The sequence below is a fragment of the Lissotriton helveticus genome, chromosome 2_1 (assembly GCF_964261635.1).
Source record: "Lissotriton helveticus chromosome 2_1, aLisHel1.1, whole genome shotgun sequence".
Taxonomy (NCBI): Eukaryota; Metazoa; Chordata; class Amphibia; order Caudata; family Salamandridae; genus Lissotriton; species Lissotriton helveticus.
The window spans coordinates 44,540,138-44,567,377 of record NC_136059.1 but is presented as its reverse complement, the minus strand read 5'-3'; the positions used below and the strand labels follow the sequence as shown (position 1 = coordinate 44,567,377).

Genomic DNA, 27,240 nt, shown 5'->3' with positions numbered 1-27,240 from the left:
ATAGAATTAGAAGAAGAAGAGAGGTTGAAAATGAGCTGGAGGTCATCCGCATAATTGTATACGGTGACCTCCAGCTGCTGGAGTGCAAAGATTAAGGGATAGATATAGAGATTGAACAGTAAAAGAGAGAGAGAAGAACCCTGGGGAACACCACAAGTGACCTTAAGTGGGGTGGCCGTGAGATCCCCCAACCGGACCGCCTGGGTGCGGTCCCTCAGGAAGGACGATAGCCAAACCAGTGCTGAGCCCTCGATTCCTGCCGCTCCGACACGTGAAAGCAAGATGGAGTGGTCCACCGTGTCAAAAGGGGCGGAGAGATCGAGGAGCACCAGAGCCTGGTATTTGTTTTGGTCCATGCCCTCCCTGAGGTTGTCCAGGACCGACTCCACGACGGACTCAGTGGAGTGCCTAGGACGGAAGCCAGCCTGACGAGACGCCAGGCCCCCATTTGCTTCTACATGGGCGCTGAGTACCGATGTTACATGGCGCTCAAGCACCTTGCCCAAATAGGGCAGTAGTGAAATGGGGCGATAGTTAGCTGGGGCGGAGGGATCCGCAGTGGGCTTCTTCAAAATAGGCACTATTGTGGCTGATTTAAGTGCTGGAGTCACAACCCCCTGGGTGGGGGAACTGTTAAGGAAAGTGATCGGGGGCTGGGTGCAAACAGAGTAAATCTGTTGAAGAATACGTGCCGGGCAAATGTCTGCCGGGGAGCCTGATTTTACCTTAGGGAGTATTTCCAGGAATACTTCTTCCGTAAGAGGGGGAATCGAAGAAAGACGGCACTGGACAGTAGGGGGAGAGGGTTCAACAAAAGTAAGAGAGGGAGGTGGAATATTGGCCTTGATGATGGTAATTTTTTCCAAGAAGTACAAATTTAGCGAATCACATAGAGACTGGGTGGGAGAAGGCTTAAGTGTAACCCTGTCAGAGTAGGCTAGGTCGTTAATGATTGTAAAGATCTCCCTGGATTTATTTAAAAATAGGCAGTTTTAGCACCTAGTATTGCTTTTTTATACTCACTTGATAGTGTGGAGTAGTGGATTTTTAATAAAGGACAATAATCCCTTCTCCATTGTCTCTCAGCCTGGCGAAGGGCCAGCCTTTGTCGCTTCAGGTCATCACTAAACCACCGATTTGACTCCTTAGGTCGTCGAGTTGAAATCCGACGTAGGGGGGCTACCGAGTCGCAGCCTCCAGCGAGCCAGGTGTTGATAGCGGTGGCTTGAGATGAAGAAGTTAGACCTGCTAAGTTAGGTGAAGAAATCAGGAGCGAAGAAGACAATGAAGGGAAATCAACACGGTTCCAGTTCCGCGCCCAGGTGTTTTTGGCAAGCGGGACCTTGGTAACAGGGTTGAGGAGGAGGGAGAAAGAAATTAGGGCATGGTCTGACCAGGGACATGGGGATACAGACATGGAGGAAACGGAAACATTGAGAGACCAGACCTGGTCTAGCATATGACCGTGTATGTGTGTCGGGACATGTATGTGAGGGACAAAATTCAGGGATTGAAGTGATTCTGTGAACTGTTTGGAAGAAGAACACTCAAGGGGGTCCAAGGGCCAATAATTAAAATCACCTAGCACTAGGACTGAGGCGTAGTTGACCGCCAAGGTGGCCAAGAAGTCCTGAAGGGCTGGCATAAACAAAGGTGAAGACTGGGGCGGACGGTACATTAAAAGACAAGTAAGCGGGGGAGAGAAAGTAAGAGAGCGGACCACAAGATGCTCAGTGGGGGTAATGAGGGGGGAAGGGAGAAGTTGAAAGTTGTACTCGGACCTTGCGATAAAAGCCACGCCACCCCCTGTCTTGCCCGCCGGGCGGTCTGCACGGATAGCCACGTAAGAGGGGGGCAGAGCAGCCATGAGGGAGGGTAGGGAAGACTCACAAAACCAGGTTTCGGTTAAAAACAGTATATCAGGCTTGTGGGAGTCAAGCAGAACAAACAGCTTGTGGTAGTGTTTAACCGCTGACCTGGTGTTAAGCAGAATAATAGATAAAGGAGGGGAGGGAGGTAAAAAGCCAGAACACAAGGGAGACGGCGCCGAGGGTACAGACAGAGGAGAGGATAGCTGAGGAGATGAGGAAGCAAGACCAAGAGTCGAAATATGACTAATGGTAGAATCGGATAACGGCCAGTGGCCCTGAATAGCTATTAGGTCCTCACGCGAATACGATAAAGAAAAAGCATAAGGAGGAGCCCCACGCCCCGACCGGCCGCGGACTGGCGCAGACGGGCTTGACTTAGGCTCGACTTCGGTGCGCCTTCGTCGCGCCCGCTGCACTCGTCCGCTGCGCTTCCTCATTGGGGGCCGTTTAAATAGGGGCGGAGCGCGGGGTGTGGCGCCGAGCTCGGTCGCCTGACCAGCCCGATGTGAAATGGCGCCCACACACCACCGAGTCCTGAAAAGGTAATGAAAGTTATTTATCCTGTTGATTTTTAGCAAGGTTAAAACACAGGTATTACAGTTAAAAGTGCAGTGCCTCTGCTCTCGGTCAGCAGGGCGCTGCTATCACACTCAGGAATCTCGTACTACTCCTGCCTGCAGACGCGAACCCTCTGCCACCGGGGTCGTCTGCCTCCAACAGCGAGCGTTGCGCAACCACTCCTAAATAGGGGCGGAGCGCGGGGGTGTGGCGCCGAGCTCGGTCGCCTGACCAGCCCGATGTGAAATGGCGCCCACACACCACCAAGTCCTGAAAAGGTAATGAAAGTTATTTATCCTGTTGATTTTCAGCAAGGTTAAAACACAGGTATTACAGTTAAAAGTGCAGTACCTCTGCTCTCGGTCAGCAGGGCGCTGCTATCACACTCAGGAATCTCGTACTACTCCTGCCTGCAGACGCGAACCCTCTGCCACCGGGGTCGCCTGCCTCCAACAGCGAGCGTTGCGCAACCACTCCTAAATAGGGGCGGAGCGCGGGGGGTGTGGCGCCGAGCTCGGTCGCCTGACCAGCCCGATGTGAAATGGCGCCCACACACCACCGAGTCCTGAAAAGGTAATGAAAGTTATTTATCCTGTTGATTTTCAGCAAGGTTAAAACACAGGTATTACAGTTAAAAGTGCAGTGCCTCTGCTCTCGGTCAGCAGGACGCTGCTATCACACTCAGGAATCTCGTACTACTCCTGCCTGCAGACGCGAACCCTCTGCCATGGGGTCGCCTGCCTTTGTGTGCCCAACAAAGTTCAATCTACGACGCTCTTCTTAGAAGAAGTAAGCGGAAGAACAATGTCAAGCGACAATAGAGGAAATTCGTAAACATTCGAGTTGCTGGGCGCACAGAATGTAGCACACGCACTGTCTCCTCAGAGTGCGTATCACCAATTGCTTGAGACGCATGACGAAGAGAAATGAGCGTTCTAGTTTCTGGGAGGGTACGCAACATGCGTCACAGTCACCGCAAGTACATGTCAACATGTCATCATTTGCTCCATAGAAATCGAGGAATGAAGACCAACGGCTGCTCCTGAACACACACAGGTTGTTCCAGCCAAATCTCAAATCCGAACTCCAAAAAGAAGAAATCGGGACCAACCTGGTTCACAGAGAATATCACGGTGGCAGGGAGGAAAGCCTGAAGACACTAGGCTTCGATACCTTGTGAGTAAAGATGATGTCCAAAACTTGTCACTTGATAAAATTCTCTCGTGCAAATGAGTCAAAATTGGGAAGTTCGGTAATTTCCTCCATATCAACCGAGACACGTTGTCCCATCAGCGGTTCCCCGACCAAAAGCACTTCTGAGAATATTCCAGTAATTAAAAAAAATATATATAGCAACGAAGAAAAAAAAATTGTCACTTCTAAACAGACTCTGCACACGTGGGATGGAGACACGAACGGTGGACCACCTCGTCGCCAATTGAAGTGACCACAGACCTTGGTAAGTTGAAGAGGAAAGTACTTTTATTACCGTTCGTCTCCACAGCTTCCAGGGAAATACATCAACAGCCCTGGGAGCTTCAAGTATAAACATTCTATCACCAAGGAAGTGAAAGAACACTTAGGATGACATAATAGGATAGCTTGACATTACTAGCTTAACATTACTACAGATAGTTCTCATGGAGAAGGTAGCAAGGGCTGGGAGCAAGATTAAGTCAATAGACTTCAAATGTCTCTTTACCAAAGGAGCCCAGACTTGGCTGGGATGGGCGTTCAGGAGATTCCTCGCTAGAAAGGAAGACCATACAGTATGAAAATATCCTATTATCACCCATGTGAACATACACATTGTGAAGATTTCCAGAACACATATATTTACTGTAAGAAAGTGGATTATTATTCGGGGTGGTCGCTTGCCCACCTCAAGGAATAATAACACTTACTTGTCAGGGTGAACCTCAAAGTCACTACCTTAACCTGATCTCTCCCAATTGAGAGATATGGCACAGAGCAGGCAGGGTTAATTTAGGTCAATGTGAATGGTATTTAAGCAATACCAAAACAGTATAAAAACAAAACACCAAATAACAAAAATACCCGTCTGCGCCCGTCCGCGCTAAGGCCGCGCGGGACGCTGCGGGTAGCTGGGCTCTGGCAGGCCTCCTCAGTGTGTCGTCATGCTGAGTTATTCTAGAGAGAGCCTATATACCATCGGCCAGGCTGTTCGGAGGTGCAAGCTGCCATCTGTCCACCCACTCTGTGGCCCGTATCGGTGCCGCTGTGATGGCTGGTCGCTGGATTCTCCGGGGTCTACCCTCCGGAAGGCCTCATTTCGGGCCCACCTGCTTAAGGGCCCTCCGCCCTTTTTGCGGGTTTCAAATCTAAATGTTAGATCGGCTTTGAGTCACCACCAGAACATCTACGATCTAATTGAGGATGGAGCCCCGGATGTTCTGGCCATCACTGAAACCTGGCTCCAGGATACGGATGTAGCTATTCCAAACCTGGTCTGTCCTCCTGGCTATTCTATGTTCACTCTGAATAGATCTTCCAGAGGTGGCGGCATAGCGCTTATAGTCAGGTCCTGCTTTGCGTGCGCGTGGAGTGGCCTTAATATCGCCGGGTGTGAAAGTGCCTCCTTCAAAATCTCTGTCAGCCCTGAGTTTACATTCTCCGGGATGGTGGTGTACCGTCCGCCGGGTAGTGATGTGGTGTTTAGAAATTCGTTTCCGGATGCCCTTGGCACACTGATCACTGGGTGTGCTAATTATTCAATCTTGGGCGATCTGAACTTACATTTCGACACACCCTCCAACTTGGCGGTACGCAGCATTTCCGCTGACTTAGAGGCCTTTCAGCTTGTTCAGCTGGTCTTGCAGCCTACCCATACAGGGGGACATACTCTTGACCCCTTTTTCACCAACCTGCCGGAGACTAAAATCACATCTATTTCTCCGTTAGCATGGACCGACCATTTTCTGGTGACCATTCTGTGCCCCATTCCAACGGCCCCCCCCATCCCTTCGGTGAGACGTGTTCCAAGGAGACTGTGGAACAAACTCAGGCTAGAGGATTTTCATCGCCTTCTAGCGGAAGATCCGCTGGGTCCACTGAATGACGCGGAAGAGGGTTATGACCGCTTTTGCTCCTGGACTACCAGGGCTCTCGACACTCTGATTCCCATCATATCGAGTAAAATCAGTACTAGAGAGTCGAGTCCCTGGTACGATAATTCCCTGCGTGCCTTGAAGGGAGCCTGTAGACGGGCAGAAAGAGCTTGGCGAAAGACATATGGGGCTGATTTAAAAGCCGCATATGCTATTTCTACCAAGACTTACCATCGGGCTATCTGTCGAGCTCGAGCGGCTTACTATGCTGCAGAAATTCGCAGTAGCCCAAACCCGTCGAAGACCATCTTTAAGGCCGTGAAGGATCTTGTGGCGAAGCGAACTTCCTCTGAAGTGGTGAGCTCCATCTCCCACTGTGAATCCCTTGCCTCATACTTTCTTGGAAAAGTCCAAGCAATCTATCAGGCATTTCCTAGCACGGGGATCGATCTGGGAAGTTCTAATGGGACGTTACATCATACCACCCTGCTCTCCTTTCCCCCTCTTTCCTTGGAGGGGTTTGACAAACTCGCTTTGCGAGTTAAATCTGGTTCCCCTTCTGATCCAGTTAGACCGGCTCTGTTCAGAGATCAGGCCTTTATGGGGTGCTCTGTTGTGTGCTCCCTTGTCAACCTTTCCTTGGAGTCAGGGGTGGTTCCAACCAAGTGGAAGCAGGCGGTGGTGTCCCCTATTATTAAGAAGCCTTCCTTGGACCCGTCTAAGCCTGAAAGCTACCGTCCGATCTCGCTGCTGCCCTGGCCGGCGAAGATAACAGAGGCCCATGTTAACTTGGCCCTGGCAGATTATCTCGCCCGAACCAATGTCCTCGACCCCACACAAAACGGCTTCCGTGCTGGGCACAGCACGGAGACCGCTCTTCTTGTGATGGTGGAACATCTCCGTGCGGTGTTGGATGCTGGTCAGACGGCGGCCCTGATATTGTTAGATCTCAGCGCCGCCTTCGACACGGTCTCTCACAGCATCCTCCTGCATCGGCTCGAGGAGATAGGTGTCGGCGGACAGGCCCTGCAGTGGTTCCGCTCCTACCTCGGCAATCGTTCCTTCTGTGTTTCTATCCCTCCCTTCAAGTCCAACTTCAAGCCACTGGCCATGGGGGTTCCGCAGGGATCCTCGCTGAGTCCCACGCTGTTTAATCTGTACGTGAGACCGCTGGCTGATGTCACTAGGCAGTGGGGCCTAACTTTGGTCTCATACGCCGACGACACACAGCTGGCGGTTACTCTCAGCGGGGATGCGGAAGTTGATGCCCCCAGGTTTCAGGATGGACTGAAGGCGGTGGCTAGCTGGTTGACGGGGAACTGTCTCCAGCTGAATGCCACTAAGACAGAGGTCATGATTGTTGGAAGGGGAGCGGAACTTTGGGGTGACCAATGGTGGCCATCAGAGTTGGGACCATCCCCGACGCCGGTGTTGGAGCTGAAAAATCTAGGAGTTTGGTTGGACTCGGGTCTTACCTTTGTAGGACATACTAAAAGAACAGCTGCATGTTGCTTTGGTCTGTTGAGAGGCTTAAGACCTGTCCTCAAGTACTTCGACGCCCCAACTAGACAGTTAGTAATCCAAGCCACTGTCATCTCTTGCCTGGATTACGCGAGCTCTCTTCTCGCTGGGGCGAATCAGGCTGAGCTTACTCGACTGCAGTGGGTACAAAATGCCGCAGCCAGGGCGATTGTCGGCCTGCCTAGATTTTGCTCGGTGGCGAACGTCCTTCGCTCCCTACACTGGCTTCCAGGGAGGAAGCGTATTCTTTTCAAGGTTCTTTGCCTGGCCTTTAAGATCCTGAGAGGCATTGGCCCTGACATTTTGGCTTGCTCTCTTTCTTTCTATGTCCCTACTCTCACTCTTCGTTCCCAGGGCCAGGCCTTGGCTGTAGTTCCTAGATACAGGCTTTGCCGTATGGGGGGACGTTCCTTTGGTGTAAAAGCGCCATCAGCTTGGAACTCTCTCCCGGTGGAAATTCGCCAGTTAGAGGATCTTATGGCTTTTCGGAAAGTCTTGAAAACATTCCTGTTCTAGTTCTCTCCCTTAGCCCCAGCCCGTTTAAAGTACCTTTAAATTAGAGTGGTCCTTCCTGTTTCCCTTCTTGCTGTGTTATGTTTCTTTTATGCACTTCCTTGTCAAATGCGCCAGGACGCTCCTTAGCTGGAGTAGCTGTGCGCACAATAAAAAGCAATAACATAACATAACATAACATAACAATTAGAATAAGCATTGACAAAGCCAAGTATCTGGCCTCTATGACATATTGGGTGTGAGAACATTTTTTTAACCATGCTGCACAGGAGAGGATGGATGACAAATAGCAAAGCAGCATGTGGGAAGGTTAATGCTGAAGCAATATAAGAAGGGACACAAAAGAAATGAGGGAGGGCTGAAGGGGGCACCAAACCAACAGGGAATGGGTGAGCGAAAGCAACTTGGGGTTGGGGAAAGCAACGTAGGGGGCGTGGGTGAGGGGGGAAGCAATGGGCAGAAGCACACAGGCGAGAACAAGATGGAGGGGTGGGTAAAAGCACTCAGCAACAGAGAGCAACACAGTGAGCAGAGGGAGAGATGTACACGAGGGAGACAGTTTGAAAACACATGCACTCTAATGAAGTGCTTCACACCAAAGAAGAATGTAGTGCTTGAAAAGCAAGCAGTGGAAGTAGCAATACAAGCCAATCGAATAAACAGGCTTCCAGACTCTCTAAGTTCTTGGCAAGCCACAATATGGCTTGCAACAGAAACACATGTGCTGTCCAGTAGGCTTGACCTAAACATAAAGCAGATTTTAATAACCAAATTACAAAAATCACAACAATCTAACGAGGTGAAAGAGATATGAATTTTTAAGGTTTTAAAAATAAATAGTGTAAAAAAGCACTAAGTGTCAATGACGTGTATGGAAGCGGTTGATGGGGCCGAGGTTTGATTTCAGGCTGACTGTAATTGAGCGACACTAAGTGGGCTCTTCCTGGTCAAATATTTTATGTACAAGTGCCAAAGGATATAATGCACATGTAATATGGTAAATGGGATATCTGTCACATTTGTGGTGGAGTATCCTATCTACCAAACTCTAAATTAGCCCCTTAGTCTATTTTATGGAGCTCAAAATCATCAAGCAGGACACGCTGGAAGATGTATTCAAATCAGACACCTTTGCTTTGCGGTCTCCCTTATAGCTCTCAAGGTTTAGGAAGTTCAAAACCTTTAGCAGTCCACCTTTTCAGGGTTTCTCAAGCAGCCCCTCTGGATTATTTCAATAGGTTCCAAGACCTCAGTGTCAGCACTTGGTGGCCTGGACTCCCTATAGCAGAGGCCACCAGCAAAGCACTTCCAGGTCCAGTTGGTTTTGGTCAAATGCTCCTTCAGAAAAAAGCCTCTTGGAGCTTGTTTTGTCCATGTGGCTGCAAAGGCAGAGCAAACACCACACAAAAAGATGCTAATTTCCTACACTTAGTCACAGTGCAGTGAACTTCGTGGACAGGAGATTGTTTCTTTTTAGTAATATAAAATGTAATACAATTAACGTAAGATAAAGGATAGGATAGACACTTGTTTGAAAACAGGCATTAGCAATGGCAGTTAAAGATGGAGCCCTATGCTATTTGTGTTTCTCTAGCTCGCTGATCAGCACTGATTGAAAAATACATGCAAATCCTTTTCATTACAATTTTACACTGGTATCCTACACCTGTGTAAAATTGTAATGAAAAGGATTTGCATGTATTTTTCGTTAGTATATGCAGAGCAGCACAAATCTACTCTGGATGGGAACACAACTAATCATACACACATAACAGTTTCATAATGTTGGGTTTTGGTGAAATTAAATTTATGATGGACACTTGTACACTTGTAATCACACACTTCACCGTTAAACTATCCCCTGGACCTAAGTGACCCCAAAGAATTTCTTCTGCAGTGACTCTCATGCGGCGCTGTTTGACTTTGTCGCAACCTCACACCGTCCTGGAAATGATTGAGTAGAGAAGTATAAGAAGAAATTTACAACCACCTTCATATGGTTGACCCATCTTACTTTTACTAGGGTTCTCCATCATCAAGTAGAAGTGCCTTCTGAGCCGCTGTAGAAGACTCCCTTAATAGGGGCTATCTTGGATACAGTGGAATTCAAGTACTTTCCATTACCACAGAAAGTCTGGAACATTCAGTATTTGATCCCAATGTTTTGGATTCAAACCTAGATCTTGGGGAGAATGGTTGCGAGACTCTTTGGGCATCTTTCTCACCTTGTGCCCTGCAGTTGAACTTCAGGGTGTAGTGGGCTCAGCAATAAGGAAATCTGGCTGCCTTGATCCAGATCTCACAGGAGACGACTCAGGAGCTGCAGTGGTTTCACATGGATGCCAACCAAATGAGTGGTAGGCCACTCTCCCTTCCTTACCCATACTACACATTGGTGAAATGTCACTGCTGGGATGGGAGCTCATCTGGGAGAGATGGAGATCAGATGGCTCTGATGTCCGTCAGAGTGCCAGCTCCATATCAATCAGTTGGCCCTAAAAGCCTTTCTGTCAACCATCGGGGGGAGGCTGCTGAAAGTTCAAACAGACAACATGACTGTCATGTTGTACTGTAACATACATGGTGTGGTCCAGGATCCTGTTACAGGGAGCCTTACATTATTGGTGACCAACCACCAGGCCTGGTCCATAAACCCCACTAGTGACATCTCCATCCAGAGTTGGCATGGGCCGTCTTCAAACAGTGGGTCATGCTCTGGTTAGTTCAATTTAGCACAGTTGAGATCATAGTGTCAATATTACTGTGCACTGGAGTTTTATTTCGGAAAGTCGCTGGGAGACACATTCTGACTGTGATGGGCCACTGGATCTGGTACACATTCTCACTATTGCTTCTCTTACTTCACATCCTAGTTAATTCAGGACGGATAATGCACAAATCATTGCCCTTGATTGGGTCAGAAACTCTTCCCTATTTGGGAGCAATACGACTACACCTCCAGGAAGCTGAGCTCTTTCGAACTGCCGACCAAGCTGTTACTTGTCATGCAGCCAGGGCTGGTTCATTGAGGCTGAGGGCCCCCCCACCTTTTGCCCCTCACAAACAAATTCTCTCAGGCTGAACAAAGGTCAGCCCTACAGACACTATTTATTTTCAGATCAGACAGCCAGGAGCCAGACATGCGCTAAATGCACAGGTTTTTGGCATGCCTGAGCTGAAATTTGTTGGCCTGAGGACGTCACAGCTCCTGTGATAGTTACCGCCTCAGTTCACCAAAGGTCCCTGAGGCCATCCCCTCAGTTACGAGGGGTAGCATCACTGATCGCCTCGCACCTGGGCACTTCAGCTTTAAGCCCTGAAGGGCCCAACAGTCAAATGTCAATCAGTGACACTTCATCATAGAGTGGAGTGGGATGGGGTCAGCAGCCTCACTGATCCCATCCCACTCTGTGATGACGTTGGGACTGCTGCCTTCCCTTTTTTTTGCTGACCTTAGGTAAGGCAGCAGTCCCAAGCCTCCTGGGACCTCTGATACAGAGCTGTACGTAAGAGTGTGTTTAAAAAAAATAATTATGTTTGGTGTGTGCGTATCTGTATGTATAAATGTTTGGTAATAAGTGTTGTGATTGGATGTGTTTGTGAGTGTGTGTGTGTGTGCGCACGTGTGACTGCATGGCTGTGAGTGTGTATGTGTGCATGTGCATGTGCCCCATCCGCCCACCTCCCTCCTAAAATTAGTGGCCACCACTGTTGTCATCCTTGCAGCTAGATGTCTTTCAACAAAATCTATTTATACTGTAGACGGCTAGGAGAGGATTGCGGCATGGTGTGGAATATGATTCAGAAAAGGGGGTGGTGATGAACAGAGTGTCTGAATTAAGCAGACCACTCTTACCCAGTCCAAAGATCAGGGCTTGATCCATCACCGTTATTTAGCTCACTGCCCCATCCCAGCTCAGAACCTGGCTATATGCAAATTAGTCTGTCCCTGGCCCAGTGCATCATGGGAACAGGGCAGACCAAACTACCAAGCCAATTCTTCACCAGAAAGGAGACAAGCTACCGGGGACCGGTTTCTGGCATTTCAGCCTCGTCAGCCCGGCTTGCTTGAATCCTGATGGAGCAGTGAGCAAGGGACTCATGTCTGAGTATACCCTGCCACACCTATAGTGGCCAAAAACGATTCAGAAAAGGGGGTGGTGATGAACAGAGTGTCTGAATTAAGCAGACCACTCTTACCCAGTCCAAAGATCAGGGCTTGATCCATCACCGTTATTTAGCTCACTGCCCCATCCCAGCTCAGAACCTGGCTATATGCAAATTAGTCTGTCCCTGGCCCAGTGCATCATGGGAACAGGGCAGACCAAACTACCAAGCCAATTCTTCACCAAAAAGGAGACAAGCTACCGGGGACCGGTTTCTGGCATTTCAGCCTCGTCGGCCCGGCTTGCTTTAATCCTGATGGAGCAGTGAGCAAGGGACTCATGTCTGAGTATACCCTGCCACACCTATAGTGGCCAAAAACGATTCAGAAAAGGGGGTGGTGATGAACAGAGTGTCTGAATTAAGCAGACCACTCTTACCCAGTCCAAAGATCAGGGCTTGATCCATCACCGTTATTTAGCTCACTGCCCCATCCCAGCTCAGAACCTGGCTATATGCAAATTAGTCTGTCCCTGGCCCAGTGCATCATGGGAACTGGGCAGACCAAACTACCAAGCCAATTCTTCACCAGAAAGGAGACAAGCTACCGGGGACCGGTTTCTGGCATTTCAGCCTCGTCGGCCCGGCTTGCTTGAATCCTGATGGAGCAGTGAGCAAGGGACTCATGTCTGAGTATACCCTGCCACACCTTTAGTGGCCAAAAACGATTCAGAAAAGGGGGTAGCAATGAGCTAAAAAACGGTGTTGGATCTAGCCCATATCTCTTGACTGGGTGAGAGTATTCTGCTTAATTCAGAGACTCTGTCCATCACCACCCCTTGTTGTAAATATTTTTGTCCACCCTAAGCGTGGAAGGGTATACTCAGATGTGAGTCCCTTGCTCATTGCACCATCAGGATTCAAGCAAGCCGGGCCGAAGACGGCTGAAATGCCAGAAACCGGTCCCCGGAAGCTTGTTTCCTTCCCAGTGTAAGAATTGGCTTTTGTAGTCTGGTCTGCCCTGTTCCCATGATGCACTGGGCCAGGGACAGACTAATTTGCATACAGCCAGGTTCTGAAACTGGGATGGTGCAATGAGCTAAAAAACGGTGTTGGATCTAGCCCTGATCTCTTGACTGGGTGAGAGTATTCTGCTTAATTCAGAGACTCTGTCCATCACCACCCCTTGTTGTAAATATTTTTGTCCACCCTAAGCGTGGAAGGGTATACTCAGATGTGAGTCACTTGCTCATTGCACCATCAGGATTCAAGCAAGCCGGGCCGAAGACGGCTGAAATGCCAGAAACCGGTCCCCGGAAGCTTGTTTCCTTCCCAGTGTAAGAATTGGCTTTTGTAGTCTGGTCTGCCCTGTTCCCATGATGCACTGGGCCAGGGACAGACTAATTTGCATACAGCCAGGTTCTGAAACTGGGATGGTGCAATGAGCTAAAAAACGGTGTTGGATCTAGCCCTGATCTCTTGACTGGGTGAGAGCATTCTGCTTAATTCAGAGACTCTGTCCATCACCACCCCTTGTTGTAAATATTTTTGTCCACCCTAAGCGTGGAAGGGTATACTCAGATGTGAGTCCCTTGCTCATTGCACCATCAGGATTCAAGCAAGCCGGGCCGAAGACGGCTGAAATGCCAGAAACCGGTCCCCGGAAGCTTGTTTCCTTCCCAGTGTAAGAATTGGCTTTTGTAGTCTGGTCTGCCCTGTTCCCATGATGCACTGGGCCAGGGACAGACTAATTTGCATACAGCCAGGTTCTGAAACTGGGATGGTGCAATGAGCTAAAAAACGGTGTTGGATCTAGCCCTGATCTCTTGACTGGGTGAGAGTATTCTGCTTAATTCAGAGACTCTGTCCATCACCACCCCTTGTTGTAAATATTTTTGTCCACCCTAAGCGTGGAAGGGTATACTCAGATGTGAGTCCCTTGCTCATTGCACCATCAGGATTCAAGCAAGCCGGGCCGAAGACGGCTGAAATGCCAGAAACCGGTCCCCGGAAGCTTGTTTCCTTCCCAGTGTAAGAATTGGCTTTTGTAGTCTGGTCTGCCCTGTCCCATGATGCACTGGGCCAGGGACAGACTAATTTGCATACAGCCAGGTTCTGAAACTGGGATGGTGCAATGAGCTAAAAAACGGTGTTGGATCTAGCCCTGATCTCTTGACTGGGTGAGAGTATTCTGCTTAATTCAGAGACTCTGTCCATCACCACCCCTTGTTGTAAATATTTTTGTCCACCCTAAGCGTGGAAGGGTATACTCAGATGTGAGTCCCTTGCTCATTGCACCATCAGGATTCAAGCAAGCCGGGCCGAAGACGGCTGAAATGCCAGAAACCGGTCCCCGGAAGCTTGTTTCCTTCCCAGTGTAAGAATTGGCTTTTGTAGTCTGGTCTGCCCTGTTCCCATGATGCACTGGGCCAGGGACAGACTAATTTGCATACAGCCAGGTTCTGAAACTGGGATGGTGCAATGAGCTGCAATGAGCTAAAAAACGGTGTTGGATCTAGCCCTGATCTCTTGACTGGGTGAGAGTATTCTGCTTAATTCAGAGACTCTGTCCATCACCACCCCTTGTTGTAAATATTTTTGTCCACCCTAAGCGTGGAAGGGTATACTCAGATGTGAGTCCCTTGCTCATTGCACCATCAGGATTCAAGCAAGCCGGGCCGAAGACGGCTGAAATGCCAGAAACCGGTCCCCGGAAGCTTGTTTCCTTCCCAGTGTAAGAATTGGCTTTTGTAGTCTGGTCTGCCCTGTTCCCATGATGCACTGGGCCAGGGACAGACTAATTTGCATACAGCCAGGTTCTGAAACTGGGATGGTGCAATGAGCTAAAAAGCGGTGTTGGATCTAGCCCTGATCTCTTGACTGGGTGAGAGTATTCTGCTTAATTCAGAGGCTCTGTTCATCACCACCCCTTGTTGTAAATATTTGTGTCCACCCTAAGCGTGGAAGGGTATACTCAGATGTGAGTCCCTTGCTCATTGCACCATCAGGATTCAAGCAAGCCGGGCCGAAGACGGCTGAAATGCCAGAAACCGGTCCCCGGAAGCTTGTTTCCTTCCCAGTGTAAGAATTGGCTTTTGTAGTCTGGTCTGCCCTGTTCCCATGATGCACTGGGCCAGGGACAGACTAATTTGCATACAGCCAGGTTCTGAAACTGGGATGGTGCAATGAGCTAAAAAACGGTGTTGGATCTAGCCCTGATCTCTTGACTGGGTGAGAGTATTCTGCTTAATTCAGAGACTCTGTTCATCACCACCCCTTGTTGTAAATATTTTTGTCCACCCTAAGCGTGGAAGGGTATACTCAGATGTGAGTCCCTTGCTCATTGCACCATCAGGATTCAAGCAAGCCGGGCCGAAGACGGCTGAAATGCCAGAAACCGGTCCCCGGAAGCTTGTTTCCTTCCCAGTGTAAGAATTGGCTTTTGTAGTCTGGTCTGCCCTGTTCCCATGATGCACTGGGCCAGGGACAGACTAATTTGCATACAGCCAGGTTCTGAAACTGGGATGGTGCAATGAGCTAAAAAACGGTGTTGGATCTAGCCCTGATCTCTTGACTGGGTGAGAGTATTCTGCTTAATTCAGAGACTCTGTTCATCACCACCCCTTGTTGTAAATATTTTTGTCCACCCTAAGCGTGGAAGGGTATACTCAGATGTGAGTCCCTTGCTCATTGCACCATCAGGATTCAAGCAAGCCGGGCCGAAGACGGCTGAAATGCCAGAAACCGTTCCCCGGAAGCTTGTTTCCTTCCCAGTGTAAGAATTGGCTTTTGTAGTCTGGTCTGCCCTGTTCCCATGATGCACTGGGCCAGGGAAAGACTAATTTGGATACAGCCAGGTTCTGAAAATGGGATGGTGCAATGAGCTAAAAAACGGTGTTGGATCTAGCCCTGATCTCTTGACTGGGTGAGAGTATTCTGCTTAATTCAGAGACTCTGTCCATCACCACCCCTTGTTGTAAATATATGGTGTGGAATATGGCATCTTGATTCTCTAAAGAGCAAGATTTCTTATGTGCTTCTGTTTGTTTGGTTGATGGCCCAGTCAAAGGTTGCATATTTGCCTTTTTGGCCTTTTTGTCTTTGTCCGATCAAACTTCTCTTTTCAGGTCACCGGTGGTGAAGCATTTCCTGAACTGTGTAAACTGCATCTTTCCTCTGAAACTCTTTGTCATTCCACAGTGGGAATGGAATGTGGTCCAAACAGTGGAGAAGTGTGGCTCACTGGTTAGAAGCGGCAGACCCTGAAGCAGAGGTCAGGCCCGGGACCAGGGTTCAATTCCCGATGCGGCAGGGTCTTGGGCTCAAGGTCTGCGGACTCGATAATTCTCGCCTCGGTGCCTACTCTAATCATGGGTCCCACTCAGCAACTCTGGCAATAGCTTGCTTAATCGCCCCAACAGCGCTTGGATGCCTGGCTTCATCTTGGGGGTGCCCTGGAGGGGGTATCTCACAGTGAAAGCCAGGAAGGGTTCCACAGCGGTATACAGCACTAGGATGCCCCGAGATGGGGCGGCCGTGCGCTTTACAAGTATACACACATTTACATTACATCCTTATGCGTTCACCATTTGAGCCTCTGCATAGTTGCTACTCACAGCTTCTAACAATCAAAACAGTCTTTCTCATTGCTGCACCAACTGTCTTCCCAGACTGGTGGTAAGGGCTTGGGCTGCCTTTCTTCCAAAGGTGGCATTGCTCTTTCATTTCGGACAATCAATCTCTCTATCGGACTCATCCCACGAAAGAGGACAAAAATCTTCATCAGCTTGTCCACAAGAGAGCCTTGAGTATGTACACTGACCACATGAGAAAATACTGCCTGGACCACCAGCTTTTCAAGGGGTGAGCTGGTATCAATAAAGAAAAAGCTTTGTAAAAGAGAATACTTTTGAGGTGGATCATCGTCTAAATATATTCACAGTATGTCATCTAAAATCTGACTGCTCTCTTCTTCATCAATGGTTATTGATTTCTGAAGAGTTTCTGGAAGATTAATAACTACATGTCCTCTTTATTGTTTATTATTCAAACGAACACATTTTTGCAGGATGAAAATAGGTGAACAGGCTTTAGGCCCCTCTCTTTTATGTGGCTATTCTGAGAGTTTCAACAAAGACAAAGTAAGGTTATGAAAGATGAGCACAAGAGGTGAGGAGCTGGAGAGGAACCTTCACACCAGGCGACTACACAAATTGCATCACCCATTGTAACTGCAAGCTACCAGGGAGAAAGGCATTCAGTCTTCGCTTGGTGAGCTTTTCAGCACACCTGGCCTTGCACAGTGTTAATAGCAGGCACTCTTAATATACTTGACAGTTGTCCTGTTGTTCAGACAGGCATGTGAGTATGATCCTTCTTTGAAACTCAAATTAGGCTTTCTATTTTCTGCTGTGCTAAAATTAACTTAGGGTCTGGAAGTTGCAGAATGAGGGTAGAATTGCTACAAAAATGATACAGCGAATATACTGGAATTCTCCCTGCTTTACTCTTTTAGCAAGTGTTAACATTGTATTTCTCTTTATTGTGGTTACAATTCATACTGTGTGCACTAAGATAGGGTTTTAATTTTTTTAATATTTCTTTTTAAATGTAGCCATCATTGCCTAGTGTTCATGGCATGTTCTTCCTTAATCAAAGGGGATTTACCACTAATTATCTCTGTGAGATTCATCATTACCTGAAACAGATTCCACTCAAATATTATTCAGTGGGTTATGAGGCAGTCCAAGTTCAACTGGTGTTCTCTCTTGGTTTGACACACTGACTGAGTCTTTAGTGTCTGAGGGTCTAGAAAGCTGAATTCTACATTTTAGAGTGATCTAGAAAATGAATCAGAATCCTCACTACTACCTTGACAGCTAGGTCTGTAGAGAAGGCCCTTGCGCCTGCTCGGCCCGCAAGTGTTTTTGGTTTGAGTACACTCCTCAGACCATCCTCCTTTTGGGAGGAACTACTTTGGTATCAATTGTAATAATGAGGGGCCTCATTTATGAAGAGTGACGCATCGCTGCGTGAAAACAGCGATACATCACTTTTCACTGCGCCCTCCTTGCGACGCCAATGATGCGTCATATTTACAGTATGACGCATCATGTCGCAAAGAGTTACAGATACATCAGTATTTCTGACGTATCTGTAAGCGCAAAAGTGACGCGTTGCTGGAGTGTGTCACAAAAGTGACGCAACTCCAGCAAGATTTTGACGCAACGGCGTCCTAAAATTGACGCAGTGAAATCTCATAGATTTCACTGCGTCACTTCTACGACCCTTCCTTGCGTCAATACGCCCCCCTTGCATACATTATACCTGGCGCAGGTATAATGTGGCGCAGGGGTTTACAAAGTGACGCATCTACATAGATGCGTCACTTTGTAAATATGGTGCAACAAGGCACATTATTTACGCTGCTGGTGCGTCACAAAATGTGACGCACCGGCGGCGTAAAAGTGACGCACGGCCTCATAAATGAGGCCCCAGGAATCTAAGGTTAAAACTATCCATCAGCAGAACAGGTTACTTACCTACAATTTAAGTATTTTCTAGTGAGTAGTCTACCTAACTGCAGATTCCTCACCATTCTTCTGCTTCCCCATTCCATAGAGTGGAACAACTCTGCACAATATCATCAAAAGGCCCCAAGTTAGACATCAGTACACTGTCATTGGCTATTTCTGAGGGCTCAGAAGAGATTTAAAAGATGGAACTGACTTCAGCGCACATGAGTGGAGAGAATGTGCGACTCTGCCCTGTCACTTTCACGGCGTTGTGAGGTTGACGCTGAGCCATTCGGCCCCACATATCAGAGCACAGGAGTCCTTGCTGGGGGGAATCTCCCAGAAATTCCTGCAGTGCTGGCCTGAGATATTTTAAAGATAAAGAATCTGCTGTTAGAGTGTCCATCAGATATAGCATTACCAAAGGTGAGTATTTTGTTTATTACTGATCACTTTGGGCTTAGTAATGCACTAAAGGACTTCCGCAGTCAGCTGGTCAGAGATGTGGGTGGGGGAGTCTACCTTATTCAAAAATTCCAGTATGTATTGTATGTACATATAGTTCAAACCCAAATGCCTAATAACGGAGCATGGTACAACCATTGGTTAATTACACATTTTCATTTCACAATAAAATTACATTTTTTAGCACAATTTTCAGTGAAATGCACAGGGTGTAATGCTAACTCAAGATTTCAAATTCCAAAGTTAACAGATACGGTATTTTATGATAGCCACCCAAATCACACCAACCTGTCATGAGAGTGCTGTACCAGCAGCACACTCACTCAACCACACTGACCCCTAGAGACCTCATTGTGTGTACCTGTCAGCCAGCATGTGCACTCATAGCTATTGAAGAAGGATGTCCAGTATGTTAGATGTTGGAATGCACTGAAAATATCATTGCTCTAAACAATAAACTGAAACATGCATTGCATTACTGTTCATATCTTCCAAGATGACTGCGACTTGGTTTCAGTACTGGGGGGGGGGGGGAGCTTATTTAGAAGCCCCTTGCGCCGCAGGTGAATCAATTTTTATCAAGCAGAGTGCAGACCCGTATCTACAAGGCAACCCAAACCCACTTTGCATGCCTTTTTTATGAAAAGAATAGGAGGTGCACCAGAAAAGAGTCCAGTTCCAATATATATTCCAAATTGTGTCCTTTATTCTCCAAGAATGGAAAATGATAAAAATCCATCCAACTTCTTTCGTTCCAACACCTGGAACTGCTTCAGGGCTATAAGTCGTGTACAGGGTTGTATATTTAATGACCGTCTCAGTCGATATTGCATTAGTATAATTCCATGGCAATTGCTTTACATCAGGTCACCAAGTAAAATTTGAAAATGTAATTTGTTCCGTTCTAGATCAGACTGCAGCCGACACGCACCAAGGAGACTTTTCTAGGCACCTAATAAAAGATTTAAAGAAAAATTCCGATACAAATCACATTTTCAAATTTTACTTGGTGACCTGATGTGATGCAATTTTATGAAATGTATCTGAATCATTCTGGTGTATTGGATTCATTGGGCTATAGTGTATATGATGTGTTTGTCCATTACCGGTTCAGTGTTACCTGTTGTTTGTAGACAAACTATGTGCATTTAACTTGGGAGCAGAGCTTCCTCATATTTGAATGAAAAATGAGTTTCAGGTTTGTGAATTACAAGTTCTGTGTCTGATATTAGAGTCTTTTGGTTTCTGTGAATGGGGTGTTTAGGTCCAGGACCAGCTGCCTCACCTGAAGGCCATCATCCAATACAGCGATGAGCTGAAGGTGAAGAGACCCAACCTCTACACGGTGAGTCATGGCCATGGCCCATGGGTCTACCTTCCTGTCTCCCACTGACACACACAGTGAAGTTACTCTCAATGTACAGGTTTGAGGCCAAAAATGATCCATTGTTCCATTTGAACACACATGAAACATTTGAGTTGGAGCACACAAGCATCACATTTGTCCTGTAAATTAGTCACAAATCAATCTATGTTAAAGCAAACAAGTCATCAATTTATGTTGAAGCAAACAGGCTAACATCTCTCTATCAAAATATTGTGGTCACAAATATTGAAGCAGAAAAATATTTAGTCAAAAATATAATTTACATAAATATTATCTTCCTGTAATTATAATATAAATGACACATATATTGTGTAAAAAGTAACCTGGAAAGGAACATTGTCCAAAAAGGATAAGAACTTTGATTTTGTAATCCATTCAAACTGTGAAGTGATATTTTTAAAATGTTATTATAGTTACAATACAATGTAAACTATGTAGCTTTAATCAATTATTTTATATATATATATATATATATATATATATATATATATATATATATATATATATATATATATATATCCTGTCACGCCTTTGCACCATCCGTCGCTCCTCTTTGCCTTGGGTGCCTCCTTACCGCACGGTGAGATGCGTAATATTTTCAACACACACGGTCCACACTCGCAGGTCCGTTCCACAATTAAGGGCACACACAGCAGTTGCTCCGTCGTTTTTAAATGCCAAAGTTTATTCTTTTTGGCGCTGCATAATCAAATCAACAAACGCGTTTCGGCGTTCCCGCCTTCGTCACTGAAAAAAACATAGGTTTCAGGCCTTATATAGTTAGGAATTAGTTTTTAAAAAACCTTTGAAATTCACTCAAAAAACTATAAGTTTTAGTGGTGTTATAGTTAACTGGACATTTTACTCATACAAAACCAATGAAATTGCTCCTATATAGTTAGTTGTACTAACTATATTTTGCGCACCCGCAATCCACTGCTGATGATGTCACATATTAGATCATTCATGACATGGTCAGTGACATCACTGATGACATCTCAAATGACATCACTGATGACATCACTGTTGACATCAACCACGTGACAATCACATACACCTTTTCATACACTATTACAATTTTTCATCACTGTTTGTAAAATACAGAGTATCATATTTAAATCCATTGTCACAGCAATACAAGTATCTAAAAATCCACTCAGTGATTCATAGATGTATACACACATCTAATCACTTACCTATGGATTCACTCATACAGGCTGTCAATGAACAATAGAACACTATCAAAAATAATTATACATCTATATCGACATTAAACAACAGCACACATCCTATTCATATATGAAGTCATCCTACTCACTTATGCAAACAATGGATCATACTTACATATTTACTTAGCAAAACACTTATACAAACACCACTTCTTCTATTCATTTAGATAATAAGTCATACTTAGTGAATTATAAAATCATTATTACAAGTATACAGTTATCCATACAGTCACTCACACAATCATTGTGTCTTATGTGTACTTATTTATATACAACAACTGACACATACACTGCCTTTTATTTTTCTAGTTTGTTGGACCTGTACCATTGAGATATATATTTGCTCATCACCACACCCATAAAGAGATTCCCTCACCCAAACTGTTAGAACATGTAGTTTTAGCTTCATATATCTACTGAATCAACTATTCACACATCTTTGGACAGTCACAAACCCCCCACTGAACCACACACACTTTCACACTCCCATACAAATACTCAGTTAACTAATCAATAACTAATATAGACTTTCACATAGCTAGTAACCAACTGTAGAATCAGTTTACACAACAACTGACAAAGTGATACAGATATTCACACAGTTTAGACACTATCCACTATATTTAGTGAGACATTATAAATTGGTCAAGAAAACAGTCAATTACACTGCTACTAAATCCTCCATCCAAATATTTATTTATATATATCCACTCATTCTTCAATGCAAATTGCTATATATATAATGAATATTTAAATAACGAAGCAAATCACATTCACTGGATGATGTCATCAGTGATGTCATCAGTGATGTCATTTGAGATGTCATCAGTGATGTCACTGACCATGTCATGAATGATCTAATATGTGACATCATCAGCAGTGGATTGCGGGTGCGCGAAATATAGTTAGTACAACTAACTATATAGGAGCAATTTCATTGGTTTTGTATGGGTAAAATGTCCAGCTAACTATAACACCACTAAAACTTATAGTTTTTTGAGTGAATTTCAAAGGTTTTTTAAAAACGAATTCCTAACTATATAAGGCCTGAAACCTATGTTTTTTTCAGTGAATTTCAAAGGTTTTTTAAATGCTAATTCCTAACTATAACTGGTGTGTAACCTATGGTTTTTTCAGTGAATATATAAATATATATAACATTTCTATGGCAAAATGAAACCCCTCATTTTGTTCCTTTTCAAATTAAATGTATTAAGCGTTACCACTTTATTCCAATCAAGATGACTTCAGGTGTTGCATACTTTTGTCATAAGTAAGACTGTTAGCGTTCTAGTTGTTCTTTAGAACACTCTGGGACATTCTGTCATTGGGCTATAGTTGGGCTACATCTGGCTGATATTTGGGCTACATGTGGGCTCTTTTGTCTCTGGTGGCCATCTTGGGAGACTGCATATCAGAATTTTTTTAATGAAATATAAGAGGATTTGAGAAGTCACTCAAAATGTGCCCTAATTTTTCTTTCTTCAGCACTAATCATAATTTCTATGGCAAAATGAACCCCCTCATTTTGTTCCTTTGCAAATTAAATGTTTTAAGTGTTAACACTTTATTCCAATCAAGATGACTTCAGGTGTGCCATACTTTTGTCATAAGTAAGACTGTTAGCGCTCTAGTTGTTCTTTAGAACACTCTGGGACATTCTGTCATTGGGCTATAGTTGGGCTACATCTGGCTGATATTTGGGCTACATTTGTTTTTTTTGTCTCTGGTGGCCATCTTTGGGCTACATTGGGCTACATTGGGCTACATTGGGCTACATTTGGGCTCTAACATATATATAGCCCAATGTAGCCCAATATATATTTTTTCAAAGTAAATTTTCGTAAAAACCACTGGAGTACATATCTTGAGACATAGCAAAGGCACATCAGGCTACCAGCCCCTACAATTTTGCCAAGTTTGGTGGAAAACCATTCAGCCGTTCGGGCTAAAAGTGAGTCCAACCGCCCTATGGAAATTAACATGGGGAAAACACGTTTTGGGACCCCCTTTTATCTTGGGCCCCGCTTGACGAATCCCCCCCAAACTTCCAGGGAAGGAGCGGAGCGCCGCGAGGCAAAGTTAAGAAAAATTTCAGGAAGATTCCTCAACCGGCGCCAAAGTTATTCCCAATAGAATGTTGCGATTTCCCTATGGAAAACAATCCTAACTATATATACCTACTGGCTATTGCCAGTAGGTAATATATATATGAATATGTGTATATGTAACAATACTAAGAAAACTTTTTTTAAATATAGCCAAATTAAAATAGTAATAGTAAAGTTAATTAACATGTTTTTTAAATGTGCACACCAGCAAAAGATAACTATTTTTAAATATTAACATAACGTATCTTGTTTAGCCGGGTCTGGTGGCTTAGTGGACTAATGCATCTACTGTAGGGGCCTGTGTTCAACTTCAGGCTAACAGGTTCAAATCCTGGTGGGTCCACTCAGCCTTTCATCCTTCCGAGGTTGAAAAAATTAGTACCCTTGAGTTCGGTAAGAATAACCATCTGTTATTCAGCGCCGATATACCCTTGGGTAAATGTGCGTTTTACAAATATCACACATAGAGAACCATCGAAATTCAGCAGTTATAGTTATGCCAAGTAACTTTAACTTGTGCCTGAGGTAACTATAACTAGAGCCTCCACTGTGCACAGTTTTCTCATCATTAATCTCACTGCAAAGTTTGCAGTGACATTATCAATGATGTCATTGAAGATGCCATAAATGGTCTAAAATGTTGGGTAATTAGCAGTGCATGGTGAGGGAATGAGTTATAATTACCTTAAGGCATGAGTTATATTTACTTGAGATAACTATAACTGTAACTGCTGAATTTCTATGATTTTTTGTGTGTAAAATCTGAACCCTACTATAAAGTCTCTGTAACCTTTGGATTTTTCAGTGAGTTCCCAAGGTTTAAAAAAATGTATTTCCTAACTATACTTTTATACTATTACTTTTGTATTCCTAACTGTAACCTTTGGTTTTTTCAGTGAACGTCTATGTTTTTTTAGGTTATTTTATAACTATAACATCCGTGCAACCTACGTGTGTGATGGGGTGTGTCAGTGATTGTGTTAGTGTGTGGTGGGTGTGTGAGAGCATGTGAGAGCATGTGTGACTGTCTGTGTGGGTCTGTGAGTGGGTGTGCTTTTGACTGTGTGAGTAGGTGTGTGAGTGACTGTGTGGGTGTTTTTAGTATTTTTTAAGAGCCTTTGAGTGGGTGTGTGAGCGGGTGTGCGAAAACTGTGGGTCTGTGAGTCAGTGTGTGAGGGGATATGAAGGTCTGTTAGTGGGTGTGTGAGTGGTTGCATGGTGTAAAGATATACCAAAGGCTGGAAAATGTTCTATCTCGGCACTGCTTTATGCCGATGATGCCGCCTTAATAGCACGCACAGCAGTGGGGTTGCAATGTCTTTTAAATTCATTTGCTAAATTTATGAAGGTGCTGGATCTTAGTGTATATTTTCCTAAATCACATGTAATGATCGTGGGCAGTAAACCTAAAAGAATTAAGATTATGATCTGTGAAGGGAATGTTTTATCTAGGGTTACAAGATTCCGATACCTGGGATTAATCTTTGATGATAATTGCCCCAGTTGGTTGCCAAACGTAATGCCTTTGCTAGGTCTATCTTGGCTGTCCTGGATTTCGCACGTAAACTGGGTGTGAAGCCTATAGAGGCGGTGTTGAAAACTTATAACGCCAAATGCACTTCAATAGCTATGTACGGGGCTGACCTGTGGGGGTTAAAAAATGTAAAGGCCTTGCAGGTGGCTGAGGACAAGTTCTTGAAATCTATGTTTTGCGTCCCCCAGTCTACACCTGGATATATTGTTCACCAAGAGTGTGGGGTTGAATATCTGGAAGATCGCATAGCCTTGGCCCCGCTATTGAAATGGATTTCTATTTGGCTGAACCCTGAATTAGATCTGAATCATGAGATTTTGAGGGATTGTTTAGCACTGGAGTATGGCCACTCTATCCCCTGGTTGAACTATATAAAAAAACTGGCAACTAAATTGGGTCAACCGGAATTGTTTGACTCCCCAAACAAGCTGCTGAAGGGGGACATGAAATGGGCTAAAGAGACATACAAACAATTGCCATATTTGGAAAGAGAGGAAAATGAATTACGCAACCAACTGTAAGGGCTCATCAATTGTTAACAACTACCAGAGGTATACAACCTTATTTGAGAATCGTCAATAACATGAATCATCGATTTTTATTGACCAAGTTTAGATTGAACAAATTTCACCTTCTCCTTACAGAACGCCCAGGTTGGACTAAGGAGTCGGAATTGGAGATTTGTTCTTGTGATGGATTCTCTATTAAAGACACTATGCACTTTATCTTTTTTTGTAAGCATTTATGCCCTATCCGCAAAAAGTTCATCATTCCCCTCATTAAAAACAAAGGCTTTAGACAAGTTAGACCCGCCCTATTACATCTACAGCTGTTGTCAAGTACTTGGGAGATTTTTAACATAGCAAATTTCTTGACAATAGCACTGAGACTGAGGAGGAAAATTAACTGGATACAGTGTACATAGCGGTATACTTAGGATGTAGGAGAATGCGCGTCATTTCTTTTAAATGGTTCTTTCTGCTGGTTTTATCCTTTTTAACATTATTTATAAATGTACGTTTTTATATAAATATGAAATTGTTGTGATTGGATTATAAATCAATGTTTCATATTTCTTTTAAATTTATGTCTTGACTCTGATGAATTATGTAGTATACGTTTATGGTTTTTGATATGAACCGAATAAAGTATTTTTGACTGACTGAGTGGTTGCATGGGTTTGTGAGAGGTTGTGTGGGTGTGTAAGTGGGTGTGTGAGTAGGAGGATCTGGATGTGGTACAAAAAGAAGGGTTTGGATACTTTCTTACCAATGAGAGCTGCTATACACGCCCCTCCATTAGTCCCATGGGGTCAGGGTACCCATACCCAGCCATCTCAATCAGTTTTTCATTTAATTATCCCCGCTTGGAACCGAGTCCGGATGAGCGAAATGGCGGCAACAAATTTCCTCTCAGGTTGTGGCCAGCCAATCACAGTAGTGCATGGATCCACGAATCCAAGGATAATCCGTGTCCCTATACATATAAATTAGAATTTCAGTTAATATCTCTAAAACTACTGAATGGATTTACACCAAATCACAAAAAGGTTGCATTCTGGACCAAGATCTACCTTTCTAACAAAATTGGTGTAATTCGGTTCAGTGGTTCCGTTGTTGTGTCTAAAATCCCTATGGGAATTAACATGGGAAACACACTTTTTTTACCCCCCTTTTTCTCAGCCACTGCTTAATGGATCCCTCTGAAACTTTTCATCCATAACAAGAATCACCGGGGCACTTCTTTGGAAAATTTCTGGAAGATTCTTCAAATGGCAGGAAAGATATAGGCAAGTCAAAAAACGCTTTTCCTATGGAAAATAGGTCCTAACTAGAACTACCTACTGGCGACTGCCAGTAGGTATATATATACATATATATATATATAACGCATCAGGCTATGGAAAATGTGTGGAATGAAATGCCAGTTTTAAAGTAAAGTTTCTGTTGAAACATCCTTTGCTGAGTGCGTCTTCAATTATGGACAACAACCTGAAAATATAAAAAAAAAAAAAAATTTCACTGAAAAAAACAAAGGTTACAGGGATGTTATAATTACTAAGCTCAGATTTCACTTGTACAAAACCTGTGAAATACAGCAGTTATAGGTAACTGAGCTAACTATAACTTACGTCCCGCAGTGCACTGCTTATGACCTCACATACTACATCACTGATGGCATGGTCAGTGACATCACGGATGACATCTTTTACACTATCAGCAGCAGCACTAGTCTTTCACTGTAGAAGTGCCAGCTGGTAGAGAACTGTTAAGTTGTGCTTATCCATGCAGAACCCCACCAGAACCAGGCTTTTGGAGGCAGAAGGACCTCTTGCAACAAATGCAAATCCTAGCTTCACTCCCA

General features: G+C 45.0%; 1 protein-coding gene across 1 annotated transcript in view; it reads left to right on the top strand.

Moving 5' to 3' along the window:
• The window catches only part of LOC144817690 (long-chain-fatty-acid--CoA ligase ACSBG2-like), a 721,416-nt gene that overhangs the window by 152,546 nt on the left and 541,630 nt on the right, over positions 1-27,240 (top strand). Inside the window, exon 5 of the mRNA XM_078674437.1 lies at positions 19,880-19,960. Within this exon, the coding sequence (XP_078530563.1) occupies positions 19,880-19,960 (81 nt within the window). The remainder of the gene's footprint in view (positions 1-19,879; positions 19,961-27,240) is intronic.